At 31.5% G+C, this 19,909-nt stretch overlaps 2 protein-coding genes across 2 annotated transcripts; one reads left to right on the top strand and one right to left on the bottom strand.

The window, feature by feature from the left end:
• Window positions 1-490: 490 nt before the first annotated feature.
• On the bottom strand, window positions 491-2,645 carry LOC114288112 (protein FAR-RED IMPAIRED RESPONSE 1-like). Its single transcript, XM_082895058.1, has 4 exons — window positions 1,782-2,645; window positions 994-1,695; window positions 779-895; window positions 491-661 (listed from the first exon to the last, which is right to left on the bottom strand). The coding sequence occupies exons 1-4, from the start codon at window positions 2,643-2,645 to the stop codon at window positions 491-493; spliced, it is 1,854 nt and encodes a 617-aa protein (XP_082751184.1).
• Window positions 2,646-8,133: 5,488 nt separating this feature from the next.
• On the top strand, window positions 8,134-12,485 carry LOC114283601 (protein PLANT CADMIUM RESISTANCE 2). Its single transcript, XM_028226458.2, has 4 exons — window positions 8,134-8,599; window positions 8,714-8,785; window positions 10,848-11,060; window positions 12,263-12,485. Exons 1-4 carry the CDS (start codon window positions 8,446-8,448, stop codon window positions 12,343-12,345), a joined length of 522 nt encoding a protein of 173 aa, XP_028082259.1. The 5' UTR covers window positions 8,134-8,445; the 3' UTR covers window positions 12,346-12,485.
• The last annotated feature ends 7,424 nt before the right edge of the window (window positions 12,486-19,909 follow it).

The following is a 19,909-nucleotide window of genomic DNA, read 5'->3' as shown; positions in this document are numbered from 1 at the left end:
TCGACATTGTTAAATACAGGAAACTGTTGAATACGAGGTAACTATTGTTGAATACAGGTAAACTATTGAATATATATGGTTGAATACAACGAAACTATTTAATATACATTGTTGAATACAGGGAAACCATTGAATATACATTGTTAAATACAGGGAAACTATTGAATATACATTGTTCATTACAGAGAAACTATTGAATACACATGGTTGAATACATGAAAACTGTTCAATAAACATTGTTCAATATAGAGAACTGCTAAATAAACATTGTTCATTACTAAATATTGCAACATCTTCATTACATAACAAATAATAATAATAACATAACTTCATTAATAATTAGTACACCACATGTTTTACAAATCCATATGCTGAATCTCAATAACAAAGTTGTAACATAAGCTACAATCTCAAAAATAAAGTTTGAAACTCAGATTAATAGACTACATAATTTCCAATATAAAAAACAGATAGTTGGAATACATAGAAACTAGTCAAACAAGTCTGTAATATCCAAGCTTCCCGGTGTGCATGCATGAGAAACTGATGGGGTTAGAGATGCAGAACCATAAATCTGAGTTGGAGCACTCATCAAACTTCCCTGCGTGCCACTTATGAAGCCCGATAGAGTAAGAGACGTGCCTCCAGTACCATGGGTCACCTGTGACAATTCATTGCAAAAAGTACATGTTAGAATAATACACTTTGTAAAAGTACATGAAGTCCTCTTTTAAATACACTTTGTAAAAGTACATGAAGGCCTCTTTCGAACATGTACCGGTACATACATACTATTTTGTGTGCCAACCATATAAGGATAATATGGTGTATATGCAGTAGCGTTAGCTTTAGCTTGAGCTTGAGCTTCAGCTTCAAATCGAAGCAACTTAGCAACCTGTATGTTTTGAAGAATAATTAAAGATTGAAATTTATGAATTGCTTTTACATACTTGAATAGAGTTTGTAAAAAAAAAAATTGAATACACATTTTACCTTCGCTTTTGTTTGTTTTTTTGCCGTTGCCTTGAACCGATTAACAATTTGATATACTTTGGCAACCTTTCGTTTCGTAACTGGATGACCTCTTCGCCGAGCAACCAAAGGACTAATCACCTTCCTACTAGTACCTCCTTGTGTAGAATCGGTGTGAATCAGACTTTTTGTGGAACATGGAAAATTACTCCCATCACTGGATTCTTCTTTTATGACACTCTCCTTGATTTCATCCAACCCAAGGCCTATAATTCTAGTTTTGTTTTCAGAGTTACTAGCAAGTTGCATAATGGCAATCAATTTTCTGTTCATCCTCTCATAAGAACTTGCATTGAAATCATTCCCAAAGCCGGTGTATGTGGTTTTGATGCATGCGTATTCTCTATCCACATCTTTTCTCCACCGGGGAAAAATGTATTTACTTGGCACCTCATTTATGCATCTTCTGACAAGCACAGAGAGTGAGTGAGCACACATAATGCCTCTAAACTCAAACAACCAACACATGCATTGAACTTCACATTCAGTTGAATTAAAATAGACAACAAAGTCCACATGCTTCATCTTCTCACAAACTACCATCGCTTCTTGGACATTACATGTAGAAATTGATCCCTCATCTTTCACAATCACTGTCTGATAGTAAACTAATCTCTTCAACTCTCCTTGAACTTCTTTGAATTTTGCATTGGTGTAGGCTTGCTGAAATTGCTTCTCAAAACATATATAGTTAGGCAATCAAACAATTTGTGTCGAGACTTGAAGTCTACTTTCTTCTCTTTCTCTACCTTATTTCTCAAGGCATTATCATATTGTTCAACGAATTGCTTCAATGTAGTTTTTGGATTTACATATCCATCAAAAAACGCATTCATACTTTGACTTCGTTGTGTAGTTGACATGCCAACCCAAAAAATGTCTTTAACATAGACAGGTACCCATCGATGCCGCTCATTATATAGTACCCCCAACCACTCATTATCATAAAGATTGAATGTTGCAAGCATCTCTTCCCATTTACTCTCAAATTTAGCTCTTATCAAACAGTCATAAACTGCATTTTGCATAGCCAACTTTATGGCTTCATATTGAGCATATCCTTTCAACTTCTCCGGAGTTTTCTTAATGATATGCCATAAGCACCACCGATGTCGAGCTTGTGGAAACACAATTTCTATAGCATTTTGCATAGCTCTACGCGAATCAGTTATGACAGCTTTTGGCGGATGATTTGACATGCAACTTAACCATGACTTGAATAGCCAAACAAATGTGTTAGTGTCTTCACTAGACAACAATCCACAACCAAGCAAAATGGACTGTCCATGGTGATTAACTCCGACAAATGGAGCAAATAGCATGTCATATTTGTTCGTCAAATAAGTTGTGTCAAATGAAACGACATCTCCAAATGCTTCATAAGTCGCCCGACTCCTTGCATCAGCCCAAAACAAGTTTCTAACGCGAAACTCCTCATCAACATAAATCACATAAAAGAATCTCTCACTATGTGCTTGCATCCTCATAAAATAACTTTGAAGTGATTCGACATCACCTTTCCCAAGCCTCAACCTTTTAGCTCTCTCAATGTAATTTCTTGCATCTCGCTTGTCAAATGTCAATGACTCGTATCCCCCCGCTTCAGTAACCATTTAATGAAAGTTCTAGACACCTCAATCCCTGCTTGATTATTAATTTCTAATCTTCTCTTCACAGGAGTAAGAATTTTCTTATTCATTGCAAAATGACGTGAGTCGGTCGGAATCAAATCATGATTATGCTCAAGGTTAACTGTGGTTAGTTTATATCTCCCATCCTTTTGTACACTACCTCGTACCCTTGTTGTGCAACCAATTTTTGTGGACAAACATGGCTTCAGAGGGTTGACTTCTGATTTCTTTTTTCTTTGCTCCGCTCGAGAACATTCAATTGCAAAGTTTAGCAATTGCCCATCATCTCCAAAATGTTGTGCTCTATGAGCTATAGAAAATCCAACATGCTTAGCATATTTGCCATAAAATGTGTACGCCTCTTCCCTTGAGCTAAAACACATACCCTTTTGAGGTTCTTCAACGTCTTCGCCCTCATTTATTAAAGGATTCTCACCAACATTTGAATCAACCTCCATTCTTCCACTTTGCATATTGAAATAACAATTAAACAAATATCAGTTCCCTAACAATGCCCAAACAAAAATATTGATATCATTATATAACAATTATGGAACTAAACTTCATATTTCAGATTTTATATAAACTCCATTTAGAATGATCACTGTGAACCAAATTTCATATTTCACATTACTTATATATATATATATATATATATGGAACTAAACTTCACAAAATAACAAATTACTCATCCTTTCAGATTACAGATTATAGATTACAAAATGATAGATTACAGATTATATAACACTGCCCAAATAGCTACAAATTACTTATATTTCAGATTACAGATTATATAACACTGCCCAAATTTCATATTTCATATTATATAACAATTACTCATATTTCAGATTACTCATATATATTTCAGATTTCATAGGACCAAAATGACAAATTTCAGATTAGGGAAGTTCCATATATATACTCATTTACTGATTTTAAACTGAAAGAGAACTCTATACATGAGAATTAGCATATAGACAAACTCCAGAGTTCAGATTTCAGATTAGTCATTTTACTATTCAGATTTCAGATTTCAGAATTAGCATATAACTGAAAGAGAACTCATTTACTCATTTCACTATTCAGATTTCAGAATTAGCATATAACTGAAAGAGAACTCAAGCTGGATTAGTCATATGAAATTGATTTTTTACCTCATAAACCACCGATCCAGATTACATGCGAGACAGAGACACAGCGGAAGAGGAAGACAAACAGAGGACAACCAAATTGATGGACAGAGGACAACCAGATTGATGAGAGCGACGAAGATTGAGGATAGATGAGAGCGACGAACAGAGATACAGGTTTGTAAAAGGGACAAATAGGGACAACCAGAGTTCCCGGCGAGCTATGGCCGTCGTCGACGACGGAGAGCTATGGTGGAGGAGGAGGATGGCGGCGAGAGGTGAGGATAGACGAGGGAAGATGGTGGAGACAGGTTTGGTTCCCGCTTTTTCCAGATTTTGTTTTTGTTTTGTTTTGTTTTGTTTTTTTTTTTTCAACTGTGTTTACACATCAGCTACCATGTCACTGGGGGTCAGAAGTCACTGAGGGTCTGTAGTGGGGTTGATACATTTATTTGAAACCTGAAATTATGCAAATTACCTATTTTGAAAAAATGAAAGCATGAAGAAATTAAGGAAACACACAGAGGAATGAAAAGGTGATAGTTCAGAAGTTGCATAACGAGTAGCAGCAACATCAACAATTAAAAAAGATGGGGATGTAATTATTATTTTGTTTAGATAGGATGGGGTTGTAATTTATTGTGATTATTATTAGCCACAATCATTGTGGAGTTTCATCAATAGCCACAATCATGATTTGGTTATGATTTATTGTAGTAATTTATTGTGATTTTGGTTATTATTTATTTTGATTATACTCAAAAAGTCTATTTTTATGTGATATTTAGTTATAACTTATTATGTTATTTTAATTATAATTGAAAATAATTTAATTTAATATTTATGATAATTAACATTATAAATATTGTAACTTATATATAATACACATTGTCAAAAGATATGTATCGTCGAAGAAAAACTTATAGTGTGCACCCTTAGAAGTGCATACCATATGCATTTTATACAAATTAGTTTAATTTTATTATAAAATTTGGTAACATTGATTACAAAATAAGGAAACTTATCACAAATTAGCATAATAAAATATTCAATATTTTGTGATTCATATTACAAAAATTTATGACTTAGGGTTGGTTTGGGATGTTCTAAAAAAGTATACTTTTTGACTTATTGGCTTATATGGGTTGAGTTTGAGTTGGGTTTGATGTGATGTGTTAGAGAGGTGATGTGATTTAAATAAAATGATGTGACTTAAATAGTATAGTGACTTTTTGACTTTTTAATTTTTTTAGGTTATGCCAAACCAAGCCTTAATTACGACATATTTTTATTACGTCTATTTATAATGGGATTATATACTTATAGTTGATGTTATAAAATTTTGTGATAAAAATAACTTCAATTTAGGATAGGATGCATATAACCTCTAAGTGGGGGAGTAAAAATGGTCCGCAATCCGAAACCTGCCCTCGGCGTGAGGTGGGCTCGGGCTCGAGTCTAGCCTAGGACCATGGGCTTGGACAGTCATTTTGAAACCTGTCCCGGCCTTGGAACCCGACCTAAGTCCGAGTCCACCCAAGGCCCATCATCATTTTTAATAGAAAAAAATAATTTTTTGGTAAAAAAAAAAAAAAAAAAAAATTTCGACCTGACCCGTCCAAGACTCGATTATTCCTGTGCTTAGATTTAATTTTTCGACCTGCAATCCGATTTGAATTTTAATAAGAACTCAGACGATTCGACGTGGAAGAGACCTAATCAAGCCGGACTAAATTTCCATCGTTGAATGACAGTTTTTAAACATATGACAATAACATCATTATCATCAAGAAGTGTTGTATCCAAAATATATCATTTTCATATTTCGGAATGCGTGTCGAAACTTTCCTGTCATCTTATTACACGGTGCGGTGCGTGTCAACTCGAAAGACTACCTTGGCTTGAGTTTTTAATACTATTATTTTAACTTTTTAATTTTAATATTTATCTTTCTGGTAAACTTTTTTTTTAATAATATAATTAATTTTTTATTTTTGTAAATATATTTAATTTCAATGTACCTCAAAATAAAATATTTGTAAAAAAGTTATTAAATACAAAAAGTTATACAAATTTAGTAGATTTTTAGTAGATTTTTCCATAAATATTATAGTTTTTAAAATATACATAAATTAAGTACATCTAAAAAATATAAATATAAATAAAATATGAAAAAAAAAAATGAAAAGGGTTTTGATTTTTATTGATTTTGAATTTTCAAAAATAATTTTTGATTTGTTTTTTCTTATTAATTAAAGTCCATCAATAATATTATTAAAGAAATTTCAGCTTGTCATAAGGATATTTCAACTCGTCATAGAGAAATTCAAATTTTTCTATGACGAGTTGGAATTTCTCTGTGAAATTTCTTTTTGGAGAGCTACAATTTTTTGTAAAGACAAATTTATTTGTCTTGTAATTTTTTTGTGCCAAAATTTTTGTGTACTGAAATTTGTTTATGAAAATGTTGAGGAACCCCAACTACTATGAAAATGTTATATGTCTTTTATCTTATAAAATCATAATATCAGAGACATTAAACTAAAACTTTTTTTTTTAATATTTTAATAAATTAATTTTCTTTTTACTTTTAAGATTCATTTAGACAAATTTTGCTTCACGATAACTTCAGACCACTCAATCGAATAATGATTAATATGTAATCGATCAAATATTACATTTTTTTTAAAAAAGAAATACAAAATTTGTGAAAAATATTTTAAAAATTCATTAAATATAGAAAATTAAAACTTTAGTACACTTTTGTATTATTTTTTATACTTATTTTTTTAAAATTAACAAATATTTTAGCTTTTAAGTGTTCCATATTAATTAGATCTAAAAAAATTTACTAAAAAAAATATGAATTGAAAATTTAAAACTTATTTTTGAAAGCTCAAAACTAAACAAATCTATTTTTTTTTTTTGTTTTTTGTGTTTTATTTTTTCATATTTTAATCATTTTTATTTAATTATTTGATAAATTTTTGGATGCATTTAAATGCAACTAAAAAGTAAAAATATTTACGATTTTTCTTAAAAACATGAAAATATATTGAATTTTTGTATTTTTGTTTTTCTTTTTAATTTTTTGTAGTTATTGATTGTTTTTAAATACACAATTATTTTATTTTTAAGTGTATCTAAATTAAGTGAATTTATAAAAATAATTAATTAAAACATTTAAAAATTTCATTAAAGGAGAAAAATAAAAAATAAAATTTAAAAATTATTTTTAAAAACTATTAACTAAATAGAGTGGTATTTGTTGAACAAAAACCCTATGAGCCAAGAATATTGGTATTATTTGGTGTAATTTATTGTAAGTTAAAAACTGACAATCATAAAGTAAAAATCAAAAAACAACCCTTCCATAGCTTTTAAATAATCATTTTTCAGTTTATATAAACTATTTCTCTCTAAAAAATTGTAAGCAGAAGTTGCATCAAACAGTTTGACATAGATTTTCAAATTAAAATAAACTATAATCACCTCTTATAATCCACACCAAACAACCTCATTGTCCTAGAATTTTATCATAAATGTATTTGTATGCCTAAGTCGGTTCGGACATTCGGTTATTATAAAAAAAAATGAAAAGGTCCTTCGTGTATAGAAAATTTTTATTCTTACATAAAACTTGACAAGAATAATGTGACAATATCATTATGGTAAATAAATTCATCTTCAATGATATTTTATTTTGAAGTGAAATGTCCACAATGAGCCACATGATGTATCATCCACATAAAAAAATTAAAATGATTCGATAATTGTAACTTGTTTAATTTATCGCATGTGTCTAAAATAATAGACAACAAGTCTGTTTTTGAAATTAGACCATTCTTTTTTCTTTTCTTTTTCATTTTTGTTTTGTTTTGTTTTTTTGTTTTTGTGACAAATGTGATAATTAAACAAGTTATGATTATCGGATCATTCTACTTTTTGTTGTGATTGATATACATGAAAGGTCGTACAAAATGAATGATTTAGATTATCAAGCTAAAACTCATAACGGGCTCCATTTTTAGGAACTAAAAATGCAATTAACACAAAATTGGTCCCCAATGTATAAATTTTTTTCAATTTGGTACCATTGTTTAAATTGTGTCCATTTAGTCCTCGACATATAAAAAAATGTTTCAATTTAGATCATCAATATTTAAATTGCCTCTATTAATAGAATTAGATTAGAAGGCTAAATCAAAATACTTTTTACACATTTGGAGACAAATTGACACAATTTAAACATTAAGAATTAATTAAAATATTTTCATACATAAGACATCAAATTAAGACAATTTAAAATATCGATAACAAAAATATAATTAACCTTTATTCATACTTATTCATGAGCTTGAGCAGAGGTCAAACATCAAATTACCTTTAGATTGAGCTAATAAACATTTGCGACTTACCTCAAACCAAATCAACCACTTCTTTGTTTTGAATGTTTCAAAAAAGCAATTTTAGAGAAAAAATCAAAGTTGGCACTAGACTTGTCAACGTTCTTTTTTATCCAAAGCCCCCTCTCTATATATACGATAAATAACTTGTTATTACCTGATATCTTAGAAAGCAGCAATTATTCTACTTGTCCAAAAGAAACCTTCTTTGCCTTTTTGAAACTATCTGATTTCCATTGCTGAACCATGTATTCCTCAAACTCAACTTATGATCAGAAATACTCAGGTCCTCCAGCACCACTAAGCTCCAACAATCCCCCATTTCGAGCTCAGCCCCGAACCCAGCAAGAGGGTCCTTGGTCCACAGGCCTCTGTGGCTGCTTCGATGATCTTCCCAACTGTGAGTATATCTCATTTGATCAAATTAAACTTGTATTGGATTCAAAATTTAGAACTATCTTTAATAGTTTTGTTTGTTAATCTAAAAATACATTTTTTTTATTTTTTTTGACAGGTTGTATAACGTGCTGGTGTCCATGCTTTACTTTCGGACAAATAGCAGAGATTGTTGACGAAGGAGCAACCAGTAAGTTGTAGAAACTAATAGTGAATCATTGAGTTAGGAAGCTTATCCTAAAAGTGTGAACCTTTTAATTTCACACGATTAAACCATTCATTACTATCACACCACCATTAACATTCAAAATAGTTCTAAAACTCAGCCAGTTCTAGTTGGGTACTATAGCTTTCCTAAGGCTAGGAGAGTTGAATTAAAAGGACAATCACCTGGTGAAGGTGGAGACTAATTGTCAAATGTGATAATCTAACAACTAATAATTAATTTTTGTTGATTAAAAAAAATTAGCCGTTGAACCGGTTTATATGTAAAAAAAAAATCTTGTCGATCCAGTTATAGACCCGTTTAATAGTATGAAGGAAAATCGCAGGTGGAACGGGCGATTCATACCACCAACCGGTCCATAATATATAAACAAACCAGTTTTAAGCAAATCGACCTGAAAAATTTATGGAAAAATTTCAATTTACACCTATGGTTTGAGTTATGTGCAGTTTATCTCTTAATATTTAAAAATGATCATATAACCCTCTTATGCTTTGTAAATTAATGTGCACCATTAGATTTGCTAACAATTTAATAAAAAATACTAAAATATTCATGTGTTTTCATTATCCCGAAAGACAATGCATTTTAACCTCCTATGCTTTATTTCATGTGCCATTTATCCTATAAAGATTTAAAGCTGAACATATAACCCTTTTATCTATGCTACGTGTTTTACATTTACTGTTAAATTAGACGGAATATTAACAGTACATTCTAGTCTTAAAATCATAAAAAAATTTATTTGATTATTTTTAAATATTAAAAAGATAAATCACACGTAATTCAATTGAAGTTTGCCCAAATTTTATTACTTTATAGCCGCACGTGTCCTTATGGAAACCAGCGGTTCTATAGATAATTAAGGTGGTTTGGGGCTGTGTTTTTATAGCCAGTTGTTGATGCCACGTGCTTTGTTTTACCACCGTTGTGGACACACGGCGAAACTCAGCTGCACATCACCAAAAAGGATAAGAGGATTTCAAAATATTAATTAAAATGTGACAAATTAAGTTTAACAGAGGAAAATTTGTGAATCATTAACTTTAAGGAATTGTGAATGATTTTTAAAATTTCACCATCAAATCTTTCAATTTTCAATACATATCATTTAATTTATTCGATATTATTATATTACATTTGATACTGATATGTGTCTCAATACTGTTATTTAGAACCATCGAATAGATCCGTCATCACACTACCACAACTTTCACCATCTATTTAAAAGGAGTTCACACTATAATAAACAATTTTTTTTTGAGATTAAACATTTTTATCTCCAAAATTAAAAAATTATTGTAAAAAATATTTGGGTATTAATTCCTTTCGTTATAAATAGCTGTTAAAGGGTCATCCAAAATATATATACATATATAAAACTTTTAGTAACAAATTTTAAAAAATGTACTAATAATTTTACATTTAGAGACAAAATAATTTAGTTCCAAAATGATTTATTTTTTGAAATAAAAATTTTAGTCCAAAAAGAATAATAATTCATCATTAAATGTCTAATTTAATCTTTAAAAATATAAAAATGATACATTTCACAATAAAAATATTTCGTTCTTAAAAAGTAATTTTGTCTCTAAAATCTTAATTTATTGTAGTATTATTGGATTAATTTTGTTTTTTTTTACCTATATTACACCCAATTCAACCTAACTTGTCTGTTTAGTAGGCAAGCTTGGGTTAATTGATTTTGACGGCCACCACCACCCCATCACCCCTATACTACCCTCACCACAATCCATCACTGCTACACAATCTCCACTAGACCGTTTACTCAAAAAACATGTTCAATAAATAAACTAATTGATCAAATCAATTTGTTTAATTCATATCAAATTCAATTTAATCCGTTTAAAATCATTTATTAGATAAACGGCTTTATGTTGAATTATTTTAATGTTTAACTCGTTTTGATATGGCTAAATTCACCCATATACAACCTATAGTGATTCATATCATAGGTTTATATATGAAATTTGATGTTAAAAATTTGTTTTGTGGTTGGTGTTAGCTTGTGGTGCTAGCGGAGCAATATACGCACTAATAGCGGCTGTGACTGGTTGTGCATGTTGCTACTCTTGTACTTATCGTAAAAAGTTGAGGAACCAATACATGTTGCAAGAAAGCCCTTGTGGTGATTGTTTAGTTCATTGCTTTTGCGAGCAATGCGCCTTGTGTCAAGAGTATCGTGAGCTCACAAACCGTGGATTCGACTTGAACAAAGGTATCCATTTCTCTCCTTCCATTCTATATCTGTACAATTATTTATTTATTTATCTATATCTATGTATACTATTATATATGTAAAGGTTTGAGTTGGTGTTGATATCTCATTTTTTAGGTTTTCCCAAAAAATTCCTATACTAGTTACATGGGCAGTCATACTCTAAATTTTCTCAATCATCTCATTGTATCTTTTCTTTCTATCTAATAAATCTTCTTATTTGTTGATCAAAAAGCAAAACAGAAAAAAAAAAAAATAAAACAAATGAAAGGACAATCATGCCCTAAATTCAGGATTTCTTTTTGTTTGTTTTTGTTTTTTTGTTTTTTTTTCAAATATCTGAACTTATTATTTTTTTGAATTAATTTCAATTTTTAGATTTTCAATTTAAAAATATAGTTGACAATCTTATTTTTTTAAAACAAAATGATCATATGCACACTTATCACTTCTAATATATAGATGCACGCGTAGTAATACTTGATACAATACTTTGTTTCGAAATTTTTGTTCCTTATTAGTAATACACTTTTAGTTGCACAATCATCTTCTAACATTTCTATATTTTGCCAATCCTGTCATGACATCGTGCAATTTCAATTTTATTGGAAATGGAGATTTTGGGACAAATAATCTTCGGAGATTTTGGAACAAATAATTTTTTGTCAAGATTTCATACTTTTTTATTTATTTTTTATTTTTTATTTTTTTTTCGCTTCCTACGTTGATTCAAAAATCAAATGTAATTTGTACATAAAATTATCATATCTAGACAAGTGAAATGATGTACATACAAAATTTTTCTACATGATATTCATACAGAATGATATAGCTCAGATTCTTAGATCTTTTCATTTCTAATCAAAACATCTACTATTATCCACATAGTTACACAAACACCATTGACATCATTCTGAATGTGTTTTGTGTATAAATTTTGTGTTTACAAACCATTTTCCTGTAAAAAACAATTGTGGATCGCACTATTTAATGTATATAGCGAATCCTGCATCCACATGTGTGGTTTGTTATGTAAATCCATATAAAAGAAAAAAAAAAAATTTGAAAAAGTTGGTGAAATTCGTTCAATGAAAATTATAATTTTCCTACTAGTTGCATTGATATGTGTACAAATATATTTATATGTATGAACTATTTATATATAATGTGTTGTTTTGTGATGGTTCTTTTGAATTGTTTAGGATGGAAAGGGAATTTGCAGAGACAGAACTATGGCATTGGCATGGCGACGGCGCCAGTGTTTGAAGGAGGGATGAGCAAATAAAGTGGAAGTCCTAGTTATCGACAAATGTTTATTTGATTATAAAGTCTTAGATATTGTTTTGTTTTGATTACTAAATTATAATTTATTGTAACACATGTTAGCTAAATTTCATTATATTTGAAGAATAAATTAAGAAACAAGAGATTCAGTTTGATGACTAAAATTGACATAGAATACAAACAATAAAAATAAACAAAACATATTCTTAGTTTTGTTACAAAAACAAAACAAAATCTGAGGAAAATAAATAAATAAATAAACAATCTACTTACAGTATTACTTTCTTGGAAATTCAATCAAGTCTAGTGTTCAACATTGTTTCTTTAAGACAGATTCGTTCTCTCCATGGTGTACTACAACATATAAGAATTTTAGAAACTAAATTTTTAAGTCTTTAAAAGTGAAAATTTTCTTGCAAAAGACATTTAGAGACCAACTTCTATCGTCGTGAGGATAGTCGCTAAAATGTCGTCTCGAAAAGTAAAAAATAAGACATTTAGTAACAAAATTTTGGAAATGTCACTAATAAATACACTTTTATGGACAAAATAATTTGGTCTTAAAATGGTTTATTTTTTGAAATAAAAAATTTGGTCCCAAAAAGATAATAATTCATCACTAATATCCAATTTTCATTGCTAACATAATGACGACACTTTTCGTAATAAAAATGTTTGGTCCCAAAAAAATAATTTTGTCTCTAAAACCTTAATTTTTTTTAGTGATGCTTTCAGAATGTGAACGTCTATCTCCTAGGATAAAATGATTGACGACAATTAGTAGCAGCACTACAAACTAAATGTCTAGCAAACACACTTTGTATTTATACTCTTTCTTATAGAAAATTTATGTAACAAAATGCAAGAAGCAAAATTAGAAGAAAGAACGAAAATTGAATGAAAAACCAAATGGATGACTTGTTTATTTAGAGGAGACTTGGTGGCTATTCAGGACAGAGTTGAATAGGAAAAGAACCTGTTCGCGACAGATTTGAATAGGTAAAAAACCTGGTCAGGTTGGATTTGAACAAGTAATGAACCTGTTTGGGTTGGAGGGAAATGTGCATTGGACTAAATTGCCAACGTTCAAAAACGTTGAGATCATTTCGAAATTTATTTGAATTTCAAGCCAAAATTCAAATTCCAAACGGCAATAATTTAATTTTAGAAAAATAAAATTCAAATATTTTTTGTCCCAAAAGATAAGAATTAGACTATACAAGCCTAACCTAACCTCACACCTTGCACTCATACTCACGCCCAAGCCCGGTCCGGTCCGGTCCGGGCGGCCATAGTAGCTTTTGGGTCCAATGGATCAAGGCCCACTTTTCCCATAACCTCCCCCTCTACAAAACTTGGGTACCCCTTGGGGCCCTCCCCAAGATGCAAACTCAAGGCTTATAAACCGACACCAAGTTTGCCCGCTCAAGCAATGTGGAACAAGCCCTTTCTCCATCCCTTATGAAAACTTGACTAAAACATCATATTCATGGAGCGCATTTTGGCATTGATTTCTTATTCACTCGATAATGGTTTTGAGCAGCCAAATATACGATGTGAATCGTTACGTGGCAACCAACTATTTGGATTGGAGGGAAATGTGCATTGGACTAAATTGCCAACGTTCAAAAACGTTGAGATCATTTCGAAATTTATTTGAATTTCAAGCCAAAATTCAAATTCCAAACGGCAAGAATTTAATTTTAGAAAAATAAAATTCAAATATTTTTTGCCCCAAAAGATAAGCATTAGACTACACAAGTCTAACCCAACCTCACACCTTGCACTCATACTCACGCCTAAGCCCGGTCCGGTTCGGTCCGGGCGGCCGTGGTAGCTTTTGGGTCCAATGGATCAAGGCCCACTTTTCCTATAACCTCCCCCTCTACAAAACTTGGGTACCCCTTGGGGCCTTCCCCAAGATGCAAACTCAAGGCTTATAAACCGACACCAAGTTTGCCCGCTCAAGCAATGTGGAACAAGCCTTTTCTCCATCCCTTATGAAAACTTGACTAAAACATCATTTTCATGGAGCGCATTTTGGCATTGATTTCTTATTAACTCGATAATGGTTTTGAGCAACCAAATATACGATGTGAACCGTTACGTGGCAAGGAACGCATTTCCACATAGACCAGCCGACTTTGGCGCATGGGTCCCACTTAAAAAATAGACCAAAGTTTTCGAAAAAACTATTTTTTCCAAAACCATTTCTTACAATGCCCCACATGAATGGAATTTGATGACAATGAAAATGCAACAATATGCAAAATTTGTTGATAGATTATAAATTGAAAATATCTTGTGTCGGGATAGGTAGCTTTCGGCCTTGAACATTTCCTAGTGATAACCTATTGGACTTACTAGCTAACCAATGGACGCGATGCCTTGAATTATTCAGCTGTTAGTGTAAGCAAAGACAATGGCCCCGTTTGGTGTAGTTGTTAAAACAACTTATAGACTATAACTTAACAGATTATAGATTATGACTTTAATCAGAAGTTGTTAATCTATTTGGTGTAACTGTTGGATTATAGATTTAAGTTGCTGAGTAGTGTTTGTTAAATAAGTTGTGAAATAGCTTTTTCAATTAATTTTTATTTTTTGTTTATCTACATTTCTCATAAAAAATAATAATAATAATAATCTATAGTCCATTTGGGTCTTTTTCTATTTTTAAAAAAAATAAAAAATAAAAAAATTTAAGAGTATAACCATAAATTAACATGTCCACAGCAGAAACTGATAATCAGAAGTAAGGGGTGAGCAGTTTCTCAGAATCAGCTTTTTTTAGTTAAAATAAGCTGTTAGAATCAGAAGCTGTTTGAAATAAGTTTAACCAAACAGTCTAAAATAGCTTTTTGAAAGCTAAAAGCCATAAGTTAGCTCTGAGAAGCTGAAACAAACACCCCCAATGGATTTCACATAAAATATATCTTCTGACACATCATGGTTTTCAAGGTTCTGTTCATTTTGGCCCTAAATGTTTTTGGTTATTCATGAGTGCTCTAGAGAATTAGCTTCTTTATTCTCATAGAATCGGCCCTAGTTCGGCACTCATATAGATGATTCGTATTGAGAGTATCCCTTATACTCAGCTTGACTTTTTATTCCTAAGTCAAGATATAAGTAATCATTAAAAGCAAAGCTTACCCTTAATCTCCTGTATACAACACATGTTGCAGATATCACTCTTATTATAGGAATGGATAGAGAATTTAATCCCTTTGTGATTTCTGGTGAGCCACACATAACTTAGTTGTTCATTTGAACTTAGTTCTTAGGATCTCCAGTCATCTAAGTAGGGTTACTATTATGATGATTCTTATGTAATAGGTTTTAACCCCATTCCTTTCGATGAACGAGACACTTGCTTTTTTGCTAAACCTTTTGTTAAAGGATCCGCGATATTCTCCTTAGACTTTATATAATCTATTGAGATTATACCATTTAAGAGCAATTGTCTAACGGTATTCTGTCGATGACGAATGTGTTGTGACTTACCGTTATACATATGACTATGTGCCTTTCCTATAGTAGATTGACTATCATAATGAATGCAAATAGCTGGCACAAGTTTTGGCTACATTGGAATATCTTCTAAGAAATGGCGAAGCCGTTCAGCTTCTTCTCCTGCTTTATCTAAAATAATGAACTCAGATTCCATTGTAGACTGTGCAATGCACATTTGTTTCGAGGATTTCCATGAAACAGTTGCTCCCCCTAAAGTAAAGATATACCTACTAGTAGATTTTGAATCTTTAGTATCCGATATCCAATTTGCATCACAATAGCTTTCAAGTACTGCTAGATATCGAGTAAAGTTTAAGCAATGATCACTAGTAATTCTTAGATATCTAAGAACTCGCATCATTGCTTTCCAATGATTTTCTCCGGGGTTACTAGTGTACCTACATAACTTACTGACAACATATGCTATATTACGATGTGTGCAATTCATTAGGTACATTAGGTTTCTAAAAATCTGGGAGTATTTTAACTGAGACATCCTATCACCTTTATTTTTTGACAAATAAAGATTGACATATACAGGTATTCTTGGCACATTTGCATCATCTTTGATATATTTACCAAGTATTTTCTCAATATAATGTGATTGAGACAATACATATCTGTTAGATGTTCTAGTAATGTTTATTCCTAGAATAACATCTGCTACTCACATATCTTTCATATCAAATATTTTGTTCAACATTTGTTTGGTTGATTTGATCATATTATGAGTACTACGAATTATGAGCATGTCATCCACATAAAGACAAACTATAACATATCATTTGTCAGTGTTTTTAACATAGACACCTTTGCCACATCCGTTTGTCTTGAATCCATTGGTTAGCATAGCATGATCAATTTTCTCATGCCATTACTTAGGAGCTTATTTTAATCCGTAGAGAGATTTTACAAACCGACACACTTTCTTTTCTTTCCTTAGTACTACAAACCCTTCGGGTTGTTCCATGTAGATTTCTTCATATAAATCCCCATTTAAGAAAGCTGTCTTAACATCCATTTGATGTATCTCAAGATTGTATAGCACTGCAATAGCAATAAGCATACGAATGGATGTGATCCTTGTTATTAGAGAGTAGATGTCAAAATAGTCCAGACCTTCCTTTTGTCTGTAACTTTTAACCACAAGTCTTGCTTTGTACTTGTCTATTGAACCATTTGCTTTCATTTTCCTCTTAAATATTCATTTTTACACAAGATGTTTGCACCCAGGTAGAAGATCCACCAACTCTCAAGTGTGATTTTGCATGATGGATTCAGTTTCACTATTAACAACCTCTTTCCATAATAATGCTTTAGGACCCGACATTGCTTCCTTAAAGCTTCGATGCTCATTTTCTAACAGGTATGTTAGAAAAATGTAGACCAAAAAATTTTGATATTCTCGCTCTTTTACTGCATCTTGGTTCATCATCTGTTATTTCCTATTGGTCATGACTAGTACTAGTCTTTTGTTCTTGATTGTCAATAGTATCCTAGCCTTGTGTATAATCATAAGCTCTTTTCTGTAAACTTAATTCATGTCCTTTCTTATAAGGAAAAAAAAGGTCAAAGAATATGACATTCCTAGACTCTATAATAGTATTTAAATGTATATCAGGTATTTCTGACTTATGTTAAAAACCGATATGCATACTATTATGTATACAACCAATAAACACGCAATCAACTGTTTTTTGTCCTATTTTAGTCTTTTTAGGAACATGAACTTCTACCTTTGCTAGACACCCCCATACTCTAAAATATTTATAGGAAGGCGGTCGACCTTTCCATAACTCATAAAGAGTGCTATTCGTTTTCTTGTGGGGTATTATGTTAAGAACATAATTAGTAGACAATATTGCTTCCCCCCACAAGTTCTGTGGTAAGCCTGAATTTAGTAACATGGCATTTGTCATTTCCTTAAGGGTTCTAGTCTTCCTTTCCGCAATTCTATTTTACTGAGGAGAATATGGTGCTGTAGTTTGATGAATAATGCCATGTTGTGCATAAAATTCATTTGAAGGTTCATCATATTCACCACCCCTATCACTTCTAACCATTTTAATGGTTTTACCTAGTTGATTTTCAACCTCGGTTTTGTAAAGTTTAAACATTTCTAAGGCTTCATCTTTACTTCTAAATAAGTATATATAACAATATCTTTTGCAATCATCAATAAATGTTATGAAATACTTTTTGCCTCCTCTAGTTTGAACAAATTTAAGATCACATACATCAGTATGAATTAATTCTAGAGGTTCAATTTTTCTTTCAACTGATTTAAATGGTGTCATAGTTAGTTTCGCTTCTACACATACTTCACATTTATGATTAGAATAAATTTGAAATTTTGGTATCTAATCCAAACCAATAAGCCTACGCAAAGCATAAAAATTTACATGTCCTAATCTACCATGCCATAAATAAGACTCAAGAATATAAACAAAAGCTGTGTTAATTTTATTAATAGCAGAAACTGGTACAACAGTCACCACATTCAATTTAAAGAGTCCATCGCTCATATACCCTTTATGCACATACATGCCACACTTAGTACAAATTTATCAGTCTCAAACACAAGCCTAAAACCATTTTTACTCAACAAAGATCCAGAAACTAGATTCTTGCGAATGCCTGGTACATGCAGCAGGTTGTTGAGAGTAAGTTCCTTCCTCGAGGTCATTTTCAATACTACCTTTCCTTGTCCAGCCACGATAGAAGTACAAGAATTTTCCATGACAACTTATCCCCCATTGATAGCCTTACTATATGAAGAGAACATCTTCTTATCCGCACAAATGTGACGAGTTGCCCTAGTGTCAATCCACTACTCCTTGGGATTTCCAACCGAATTTGTCTCAGATACCATCGTAGAGAGATTGATGTTATTTACCCCATGATAGATATAATCTGGTTCTGTCACATTGGCTTGATTGGTAGTCTTTTTGCATATACTTTCGCAATCGTTCTTAAGGCATCAGTAATCAGGGGCACGATATCCAATTTTGCCATAGTTGTAGCATTTTCCTTTGATCTTTTTATTGCCATTGTTGTCAGCTTGTTTAGGACCAGCAAACTTCCTTTTCTTATTATGTGGTTTGGGCACTTGTTTCACTACATTAGCGTTGGACTCAATGAGATTTTTACCATTCATCTTTTCAGCATTCCGATTGTCATCTTCAATCCTCAATCGAACAATAAGTTCTTCCAATGTCATCTCTTTATGCTTATGCTTAAGGTAGTTCTTGAAATCTTTCCAAGCAAGCGGTAATTTTTTCACAATTGCAGCAACTTGGAAAGATTCGCTGAGAGACATACCTTTAGCATGAATATATGCAAGATTAGTTGGAGAGTTTGCACTTGGCTAATAACTGTTTTAGAATCAAACATGACAGTCCAGAAATTTTCCAACGACGACTTTCTTTGTGCCAGCATCCTCTGTCTTGTATTTTTTCTTCAAAGAATCCCACAATTCTTTGCTGTTTTAAGAGGGCTGTAAACATTATACAGTGTGTTGTCTAGGCCATTGAGAATGTAATTCCTGCAAAGAAAGTCAAAATGCTTCCAAGCATCCACCGCAGAAACAACTTGCGGATCACTTTCATCCTCTTTAATTACTAGAGCATCTTCACAGAGAAACTGAGTAAGATTAAGAGTTTTCAGATAGAATAGCATTTTTTGTTGCAATCTCTTAAACTCTGTATCGTTAAATTTTTCTGGTTTCTCGCCATGATTCACAGAAATTTGAACAGGGTTCTAGGTAACGGCGGGTGTTGGTGTAACAACTAGAATGGGGTTACCAGTTTCAGTGGCCATCAAAATTGATTACAAAAATTAGAAAACAAATTAGAAGCAATACAATTTTCTAGTTACAAAAATCAGAAAAGAAAATTAGAATTTGAATACAATGAAGAAACGGGTATGTTTTAAGATTGTTAGCCAACCTTCAATATATTCGAAGAATAAATTAAGAAAGAGAGATTCTATTTGATGACTAAAATCAGAACAAAATTCTTACTTTTGTTACAAAAATAAAACAGAATCTGAGG

This window comes from Camellia sinensis, chromosome 11 (genome assembly GCF_055761805.1).
Source record: "Camellia sinensis isolate YWXY chromosome 11, ASM5576180v1, whole genome shotgun sequence".
Classification (NCBI taxonomy): domain Eukaryota; kingdom Viridiplantae; phylum Streptophyta; class Magnoliopsida; order Ericales; family Theaceae; genus Camellia; species Camellia sinensis.
Note: the sequence above shows the minus strand (reverse complement) of the source record. Positions and strands in the feature narration are given on the sequence as shown.